A 10742-nucleotide genomic window follows, 5' to 3' on the forward strand; every position below is an offset into this window, starting at 1 on the left:
CAAAAAGGATGTGGAGAAGCTTGAGAGGGTGCAGAGGAGAGCCACGCGCATGATCAGAGGTCAGGAAAACAGACCTTATGATGACAGGCTGAGAGCCATGGGGCTATTCAGCCTGGAAAAGTGCAGGCTCAGGGGTGATCTGGTGGCCACCTATAAGTTTATCAGGGGTGCTTATCAGGATCTGGGGGAATGTCTGTTCACCAGAGCCCCCCAAGGGATGACAAGATCAAACAATCACAAACTCCACTGTGACCGATTCAGGCTGGACATAAGAAAGAACTTCTTCAGTCCGAGCCCCGAAGGTTTGGAATAGACTGCCACCGGAGGCGGTTCAAGGCATTCACTTTGAATGCCTTCAAGATGCATTTGGATGCTTATCTTGCTGGGATCCTATGATCCCTGCTGACTTCCCGCACTTGGGACAGGGGGGCTGGACTCAAAGATCCTCCGGGGTCCCTTCCAGCCCTAATGTCTATGAAATCTATGCAGTACTGTACAGTGATTTTGTATAATAATCTGTAGTACTGTATAATAAGCTGTAGTATAATAAGCTGTAATACTGTAATTTGGAGAATTCAAATGCATTTATTTCAGTATTTTTTGGTCCCCTGCATTTTGAATTAACAAGGTTTTATTGTACACACACTGCCTTTATAATTGAGGTTAGTGAGCGTTTGGATGCACTGCCACTTTTCCGCCATTGATTCAATGATGCAGTCCCCAAACAACTATTTAGATGGACTTTGTGATGTCCCAAGACAAACTGTTAGCTCATCTTATCCCATGAACCTTTTGGGGGTTTGTTCTGTGACAACAGACATGGATGTCTGAATGATCACACTTTCTCTCAGGAGGAAATGGTTTCTCCCAGGACAAATGTAATGTCTATTCATGGTCCTTGGTGCACAAAGTCCCAAAGAGAAATAGAACCCAAACACCATTTAGGGGAAAACTAATATAAGAATGACACAACATATCTTGTGAAAAAAAATGTCCTGTGATACAAGAGCACATGAATAGCTGCAAAGTGTTTGGGTTAGAAAAAGGCATTCAAAGGGTTTAAAATAAAAGGGTTGGGGGTAGTGTTCATTTTGCATTATCTACTTTGTAATCTGAAGTCCTCAGTGAAGTCCCCTTTTGTGTTTCTCTCTTCAGTGTTAAGTAAACCTCATCTTTCCAAACACTTACCTTACATAGTCCCCAGCAGACACAATTATCATTGCCCCAGTGTATGTACCTTAACACGGCTTACCCAAATAGATGAGGCGGGCTATGATTAACTATAAGAATAATGTTATTGTATTACTTCCTGTATTACTTTTTATCCCTCTTTACCATATCTTAATGTGGCAATTGAGAATCTTTACTAAGGGCCTTTGTGTAAGTGAGCATAAGACCTCCTGTGTTCTGACTGATGCACTCAGCGGAGAATTGTTAACTGCTATGACTCCTTTTCCCCCCAATGACTCTGAAATGGCAGAGCCTATCCATGTGTACAGAAACTTGGACTGTTCTTGTCAAAATGCCTTAAGTTTACAAACCCCCGGAACCATGTAACCTGCTCATGGGCTTATTTGAAAATTTCTCCTTTTTTGCGTCATAATAAATGTTCCAAGTCAATGTCAACTTCCTCCTTCAGATTAAGGAAATGTTTACTGCTCTGAGGAAAAAGCACCATCACGGGGAATGAGTTTTGAGGAGTCTTACTCCTGCTCCAATTGATGTCACTTGTGAAACTCTCACTAGCATGCATTGGAACAGAGTATAGTAATAATCCTAAAAATATTTTAAGGCTGGGCCCAAAACCCACTGAAGCCAAGAAGGCAGTCTTTCCAGTGACTTGATTTGGCCTTTACTGAACAGCAGTACTATTAAATGATAGAATGACTGATGTGCTGCTAGAATACATACCTGGCTTGTATGGAGCCAGTACTTCATCTTGGATTTCTTTTTGATTCGTGGTAGGACCAGCCTGTATACTATATGTTCTCCAATGGTGGTGAGAATGGACAAGCCAAAACCAATGCATAACATCACGAAGAGTCCAGAAAAGTGCTTGATGCCCATTTGCAGGGTCTGTGTAAAATAAAAGTAAAATACATGCTCAGTGTATCTTAATATATGTTGTTTTTACTTTTTTTAAAACATGATCTTGGTGAACATGCATTGGTGAAATCCTAACAGGTATATAGTGGACTGACTTTGTCTTTCATGATGAAGTTCCTAATTACTCTAAAGCCATTCATGAAATTGGAGTAGTAGAAAGGAGTCTCAGTGTGAATAAGAATTGGTCTTGGAGATTTTTCTGTTTTCCATCCTTTTGCTTGTGTAGCTAGATTTTAAAATATGGAAATGTCCAGCAGCAAAGGACTCTGTGCTGTGATTTGGAAGACTGTGATTTGACAGAATACAATCAATGGCTTGTAGACTAAGGCGTGAGTGGAAAATGATCACTAGTGACTTCTTTGTAGTGCAGTGCATTTCCATCCAGGGCCAAGTTTAAAAAAAAAAAAAAAGGCTTCAAAGCAGATGTCACTGTCTTTTCACTAAATTAATATTTCACGCTTACTGAAAATTGAATGTAGTTAAGGAAAATCAAACGCCTCTTTTTTTCCCCTTTCCCTTTTTATAGTATAGAGGAAGTGAAATAAAAAGTTCTTTGAATAGCCTGAGCTTTCTAGTATAGCAGCACTCCCTGTGTGCTATGGTTTCCATGTGATAGGTACGTTGTTTACTGAATACATATGTGGTTCCTTCACTTTATACTTTGTACAGAGAAAAAATCTAAATATTTCTTAAAGATCACTCCCTACAGACTGAGGAGTACATCTAAGAACAAAATAAATGTCCAGTGCCCAATTATTTAAAACCTATTTCCGGAGGAATATATATTTCAGGAATATATAGATTAGAAAAATCTGGCTTCTTGACAAATATTCTACCCCCTCTCTATTAGGTCTTGTCAGTGCAGAGGTTTCTGCATTGCTGTCAGTGTATCGATGTACAAAGTTTCTCTAGTCCAGGAAAACCCGTACACTGGGCACATTCCTGGAGGTTCTTTTAGGGTTGTAATGACATCCCCAAAACAGTAGAGGCTTGGTGCCATATCCAGTGATGTCTAATGTCATACGGTCTTTCTGTGCAGCTTGCTCTCAATGTTCTACAGTGGCATCTTTTTAAAAATTTTTTTGTCTGTTTGATGTTTCAAAATATAAGAATATACAGGGGTTGCAGCAGCAGTAGCCTTGTCTCAAATAGGCAACAGCATAGTCTTCCCTGCTGGGGTGGAGTGCTAGAAATGCAAAGCTCCAGTGACAAGGAAATGTGTGAACTCTGTTATGCTGCAGTGAGAGTGATCAAATTTTCTGAGTTCTCTGCCAAAAGCAACCTACTTATTCAATATGCTACTGGGCAGAATTTCTAGGAACACTGTACCATGCCAGCAAAATCAGCACTTGCTGTTCTGTGTTAGGGAATGGAAGTGATCCTTCAAAAGACAATACTTACAGAATACGGAGAACACTATCAGTTCAGCTCAAGAGCAAAAATTCTCCTCTCAGATTTTCATTTGGGACTTATTGTTGACAAGATTCTCTTCTAAGTTTCCCTTGAGTGACTCTGCAATCACTCACTTTACTGGAGAGACTCCAAAATGACATAAGAATAACAGAAAACAAAAGCTGGCCTCAACTTGCTAATGTACTTTCTGTAATTGTTCTGGAACTGGAACTTTTACCATTGTAAATGGAAGTTCTCTTTGGAAGCAGTGTACAGAACATCCAGCTGAGCCATTCTGTGGATAAATGGGTCAATTTGAAGAGGTGAAATTTGCCCTAATCGACATTTATGAATGCTCCTCATTTGAATAATGTGGAATTTCCTCTTTACAAACTTTTATCATTTCCCATGGAAATGTCTGGGCACTTTGATCTTCCATTTTTGCTATCAGCACTTTTATAACGCAGCAGCATATAGGTGTGTGTCTTGTACAGTAGTCAGAGAGAGATGGGTCTGATGTAGCTCCTGTTAAAGGCAATGGAGAGATTTCAGTTTGACTGCAAGTTTTTGTGCCAACTCTGTCACTCAGAAGCCACTGCTCTCCAGCTCAATAACAGTGAGGATAGTATGTTGAACCGAACTGGAAAACTTGCAATAACTAGATAACTCAGTGGTTTCCCTGCTCTTTGTCCTGCTCGAGAAATCTCTGCAAACATAATCTGAGGTACTGTTGCTCTTCCCTAGCCAGAATCACACTCTCAGTAACTTCTACCAAAGATTTTTGGTCTGTACACTGCTGGCAAACAGTTTGTTGCTGGTATCCCAGATAATAAGTTTCTGATCCCTGATCTTATCTTATTTATGTAACTATTTATTATTAAGAAACTGAGATTCTGTTGCTGAGGATATTCTGCAAACTTTGTTCAATTATAATAGAAAATAATCCAAAGATGTATGCAGCAGAATAAAGAAAAAGGAAGGCTAGAAAGTCCCACGTTTCATAAGCCTGGGATCAGGAAGAAACATTCCTGTGCTGGTAATTTTATTGTTTGTTCCAAGGATTCTTGTACCTCCCTTTGACCCATCAGGGGACCTTGCAAGCTGAACAGGACATATAGGAAGGATGATTCTGAGGGTGACACCAGTAAACTCTGTTCTCACGTGATACCAGTAAGTTCAGCAGGCTCTGTTCTCAGGCAATGAGCAACAGCCCTGAATATAGTGTGCCACATGGTTGCAAGCAGCACCACTGAATACATTGCACTTAATAAAGATCCAGTTGCTACAGCCCGAATGGAGTTTCCTTAGTACTGCACAAGAGTTCTTACATGAAATAATGAAGGTGCATCATCCTGATATGGTGTGGCTGTTCTAGTATTCAAAGAGAAAAGGGGCATGGATACAACTGAAGCCGCTTTTTTTTCTTAAAGAATGTGAATGAATATCACTGGGGGAGAGAGGGCAGCATCTGCTTTATGTTTAATAAAAATGAGTACAATGATTTGACCCCTTTTTAAGTTAGTGGAAAAGCTTATTGTTTTAAATTGGAGCAGAATCTGGCATATAAAACTTGAAAAACTCTGTATCTGGCACACAAAACTTCTACTCTTTAAAACTTCAGGGTTATTTGGAAGGAAGGTTTCCTTTTAGTCTATCTTTTTGAATTGAGCATAAGTAAGTATCTATGGGGACACCAAAGGTGTAGCTGAATGTACTGGTTAAATGTGCTCTTGGTGCTTCCTCTTCCCATTCTAGTAGAAGTGTTGAGGTACAGTCTGAAAAATCTCTTATCTCCTGGAAAGAAAATTATAATAATTTAGATATAAGTATAAAATTACTTGAAGGTACAGTTAATGCTATTGCTTATCCTGGTCTTTTTTGGCTGGTTCCTGTGTTCTACTGTCACTCAGATTTATGCTAGCATTTAATCCTCCTTCCCCCACCCCCTCCCCATTACCTGGGGTCCACCTAGATTGTGGGGACACTTTAGCAATGACCCTTTTCCTAAGCCAGATACCAATTCATGGGAATGTCATTTTAGGGTCCTAAGAATTGCAGTAGGTAGAAGAGCTCCTTAGTAATCTGATTGTCAATGTTAGAGCTGTGATCAGCCATATCACACCTGAGAATTGGGGGCAGGATTTGCAGAATACAATAATAAAAAATGGGAAATAGTGCACAGACACAGTTTGAATACATGAGTCCCAATATCAGATTCAGCAAGATAATTCAAGTGACCGAAACATTTGTCCTTTATGCTGTTGGTTGTACTTCAACATTATCACTACTGAATGACTACTTGGGGTGGCCAGTCCCTTTGATGGTCTAAATCTGTGTGGTTCACTTATCTTCAGCATAATTGTACATTGCTAAAGGCTTGGCTTATTCTATTGTCAAGCCTGGGGAAGCCATCTTAACTTTTACTGAAAGCAGGCAAAAGAAATTCCAGCAAAGGCATCTCTGTGATTTTCACTTGTTATTTATAGTTTTTCAAATTGCTGCAAACAAGAGATCTTTCTCTCTTAATACCTGAAATGTCAAAACAAAGGATGAAAAATATTTAACGTCGCACTAAAAGAAAGATAAACACCTTGAGATGGCCACCCGTTAAAGGCCATGAGTTGGAGATAAATTTCAGAAATAAATTAAATGGGATGAGTAGGAGGGGAAGAAAATAATTGCCACCATGTGTCTTGGAGAGTCTGAATTGATTAGTCACAATGATAACAACAGATTTATGCACCATTATAAATTGGTCATTTCTTAGCTGTTCATCCAGCTCAACATGTGCACAAATAATGGTGGAAGGAAACTAATGTGTGGCTGCCTCTTTCATTCTACACCCAGACAATGATCAATATCAGAGGCTCAAGCTTCACTGGTTACTTTATAGATTGTATACAGGTTCAGCTATATATAATAACAGGCTATTTTATATTGCAGCTCTTTTTTCAGTAGAATTGGGATTGTTCAGCTGTGTGTCTGGGGCTCTATCCCAGTTGGGGGTTTTTTGTGCTGCAATAGAACCAGCAAGCCCCAGCCACAGGTCAGCGCTCTATTGTTTGGTACTGTCCCAGCACAGAACGGCACGATGATCCCTGCCTGTGCTCCTTCTTTACTCTCAGCCTTGGTAACTTGTCTGCTGACATGGTGCTTGCACAGAACTCTGCTAAAGACTGTCAATCAGCTCTCCTTTTGAAAGGAAATGCACCCCCATGCAAGACATAAGGGAATGCAGGAGTAAAATCTACCTGAAATTTGGCTGCAAATGAGAAGGCATCACACCTATGCCTGTCAGTGCACCAACTCTGCCCATATAGATGCCTCATGAGTGTCTTATGCAGAACTTCTTAGGAGCTTTGTAGCATGGATTAAATGCTGCTGCTATTTAGTTATTGAGTCAGAGTACTTGACGTGAGCACTATGTATGCATTTGCAATGGACATATGTAATGCATCCTAATTTTCCATAGTACCACAAAGTATTTCCAGGACTAGCTTCTTAAATTTCACACAGCCTTTCTCATGTAGGAGTCACTATACTCAGTTTTACTGGGTAAACGGAGGCACAAAGGGCTAGACTTTCAGATGTATATTGATGCCTGAGTACCATTGGCGGTTAGTTGAATAGTTACAATTTTAGGGGCCTAAGGCCAGATCTGGCCTTAGCGGTGGGCAATGTAGGTGACTGCCCAAGGCACTGTGGTCAGGGGGGCACCAAACAGATGCACAGACACCTGTGAGCAGCCTGTGCTCACAGCAGTGCTCTCCCGCCACCCCACCACACCCTGACCGATCCCTGCCCCAGGCAGGAGAAGCAACGCCCAACCCAACCCACCCCCACCTCCAGCTGCTGCTCGGGAGAAGCCAGGCCAGGCACATATTGTGGTGGGGGGGAGGTGCTTGCTATAGTCTGTCAGCCTTGCTCATGCAGGATGGCAGCAGTATCTGCTTGGTACACCATGCTGCTCTCCCCGCTGGACTGTGCCCTGTGCCCTTACCCACCTACCTTTGCTTGAAGTGGTGCTGCTGACTTGGGACAGGGTGCCAATATACAAATTCACCAAGGATACTATTTTCCCTAAGGCCAGCTTTGCCTGAGGCCTTTACAAATAAAGTCAAAAAGGTTTAAATGCTATGTCTTATGGCAGCAAGAAGTTTGTGGCTAAGCTGGAACCTAGATTTCCTAATGGTCTGTGCCTTAATCATTAAATCTTCCTTCCTTAACGCTCATGTTTCTCTGACTTCAAATGCTCCAAGAAAGGATGGAAGCTTAAAGCACTGCAGTCGTATTTATTTAGTCCCCTGATGCATGTAATCCTTAGTTTCTTGTTCTTTTCTATGCTAACCACACCACTAGGTTCAGGAGCCTAATCCTTAGGTGGTGTACATTGGTGTAGCTCCACTGGAGTCAATATAGCCTCAAATCTTTCTTTGCTACAGTAGTCCCCAATCTCTGTGGGCCCATGGGTGGCATAATTAGCAAGTATCTTTATGTTCTGCTTTTCCTGTCAACCTGTAACAGCATCTGTGTGTGGAAAGCAAAACCACCTCTGGTTGTGAACAATGCTGGAGGGTCTTACAGGCCTTGTCTTGCCCATGAACCATGGGTTGGAAACCCACTATCTCTCAGAAACAAATTTCCTTCTATTGCTTGGAGTATGTTCTCCAGAGGTCTGGAAAAATATCCACTGACTCTTGTAATTAGTCTCTCTAATAATGAACAGGCCACCAGATTTGCATATTGTTCCAGATAATTTTCCTTGACATTGCTAGCTGAGGAATCGGGTAGAGCAGCTTTGCCTAATTAAATAAAGAAGTAAATGAGCCCATTTGCTTAATAGAAGAATAAGATGGTGTTCATTTTGAACAGATTGAGTCCAAAGCCTGGCTGACAATTTTTCAGTGCATCTCTCTGGCTCTGTCCCAACCAGTACATTCAGTTCTTATTTTGCAGCACTCTATTGTGGAAAGATTTTTATCTTTCCATGGAGAATCCAATAACAATACTCTTTCCACTTTGACTTGTGAAGTCTTTTTTCCCCCCTCTTACCTGCATTGTTATACTGTGATCCATTACATTCTTCCCTTACTCTAAATTTTAGAGTCTAAAATACTTCCAGTCCTGATGGTAGGCAGGTTCAACTTCCATCTCCAATGTTGTAATGACAATTGTTATAGGATTGACAGAAAGAGCTGTTTTGCAGTAGGACATTGCTATCTATTCAGATTTATCTGTTACTCACAGATTAAAAGTTATCAAGAAATACAATTATTTAACTGACTGAAGTCTTTTAGTTACATGTATAGTATATGTTACCCAGCCACCAGTTGTCTCTGTGTGCCATATAGAATTTTGCACAAGTACTCTAAAAAGGTAATGAAGCCCCTTGGTTCATTTGGCTCTAGGAGTTTTAATGAACACCACTTTTTAAGTAAGATTGTGATTTTGTATTTTGATAGCGATAGAATCATCTGAATCCACATTTGCCCTATTAACTATAAAGTGCTGTTGTTGTGGTTGTGCTGCTGTTCTGTATTAACATATGAATATCGCCAAAGCTTGATCAGTGAGGTAAAGGTGCTTTTGACCGTGGATTATTATTAGATGAATTATTGATCTAACTTAATAGGAGATTTGGGGAAAAGTAAATGGCAATTGTCCACTAAATAAACACACCCGAACACTCAACTGAGTGACAGTGAGAAAGCTGTTAGAATACTAAATAAGGCATAAGCCTTATTTTGAGAAAACTGGAAGCCTCAAGATCAGATGAGCACTAAAGAATTAATAAAACTTTCTCAAGATAAGGAGGGTCACTTCTAGGCAGATAGGCTTCCTTGGAAGGAGAGTGGGAGAGAGAGGGAAATTGTTGTGGGTGTCTGTGCCATAGGATCTTCCCAGCGTTAGGGAAGGGTGAGCTACAGAGGAAAAGCTAGACATGCATGCAGTCTGTTGGTCTGTGCTTAAGTTCTAGTTTCTCTGAAATGCGTTGGCTCTAAATAAATGATGCTTTGCTTTAAAGAGGATGTTAGATCACTGATTCCTGTGACTGCTGCCTTTTTGGGAAGAGAATTGCAGAGCCTGGACATAAACCAGCCCTGTAAAGGGAATCCCATTGGACACAGAGGGGACTGCAATCCACCCCCAGGACTGAGAGGAGAGAATCTTATGAGTCTATCCTGTGACAGAGACAATGGCTCAAGTTCGAGACCTAGAGGTTTGTTCCCAGATGCCAGGAAGGGGTCAAGGGCACTGGCACTGATCAAAGAGGCTCCTTACAGCAAGGTATTAGCTATTTAGAAGAAAACCTTTTCGGAGAGCTCCTATCTTTAAAACAATAACATTAAGCTTAATGCCTAGTTAGCTTTTCCTTGAGGCTTACTGTTCCCTTGACCTGGGAAGACCCAGTTCCTTCAGCCTCTTCCAAGCAGGCCAGTGTCAACCTGCCTCCTACATGGCTGCTTACCATATCCCTTGCCTGAAGTCACTGTCTCCTGAGATCATGGGGTAGCCGAGGCTCCATGCCTTCATAGCATTTGTCTGCCTACCTTGATTGGGTGACACAGACTCCTTTCCAGGAGACGCAGGACAGATCATCATTTCACTATGCAAAGGCCATCAAAGATAGGTGCAGCCACAGTGCATGGAAAGAAACAGCACAAGTTGCACATTGAGCTGATGCCCTAGAGGGAGAGGGCTTTATAACTCATTACCTGTGAGCCCTTCGCAGCCCTTCTTCAGTGATGCGTACAGTAGTTATTCCAGGTACAGTCAAAGCAGATTTTGTTCCAATACATCAGGGTGAGATTTTATTTAGATTTGGTTTTCCAAAATAGGGATAAAACAAATCCAGCAATCAGTTGGGGAAAATAGGAAGATCACAAGGCTTTCTAGTAATTATCCAAATCAGGGCTGTATAAACAACGGGTCTGCAGGCTGCGAAGGGCTAATCTACAGCTCCTGGGCTCCTGCCCAGCTGCTGCTCCTGCCACTGCTTTGGCTGCGACAGCATCCAGAGTCTGAGGCTCCCCCTTCCTCTTCCAGTTTCTGCTTCCTGCTTTTGCCCAAGGGGTGGGACAACGTGACCCATGGCCACAGGGAAGTGAGGGTTAGGCTGGGTCTGAGTGGTCTCCTGATGCAGCAGGGGAGTACACCACGTGCAGTGGGTGAGGTGTGCTCATGCAGATTTGCGGTGCAGTGGGTATGGAGGGGCATCTGTGCAATGTGTGGCCTGGGGGGGG

General features: G+C 41.8%; 1 protein-coding gene across 1 annotated transcript in view; it reads right to left on the bottom strand.

The window, feature by feature from the left end:
• GRIN3A (glutamate ionotropic receptor NMDA type subunit 3A) overlaps positions 1 to 10742 on the bottom strand; it is a 160988-nt gene that overhangs the window by 15993 nt on the left and 134253 nt on the right. The window contains exon 8 of the mRNA XM_019518201.1: positions 1912 to 2076. Coding sequence (XP_019373746.1) covers positions 1912 to 2076 — 165 coding nt within the window. The remainder of the gene's footprint in view (positions 1 to 1911; positions 2077 to 10742) is intronic.

The sequence above is a fragment of the Gavialis gangeticus genome, unplaced genomic scaffold, assembly GCF_001723915.1.
Source record: "Gavialis gangeticus isolate Ggan-Ray unplaced genomic scaffold, GavGan_comp1, whole genome shotgun sequence".
NCBI lineage: Eukaryota > Metazoa > Chordata > Crocodylia > Gavialidae > Gavialis > Gavialis gangeticus.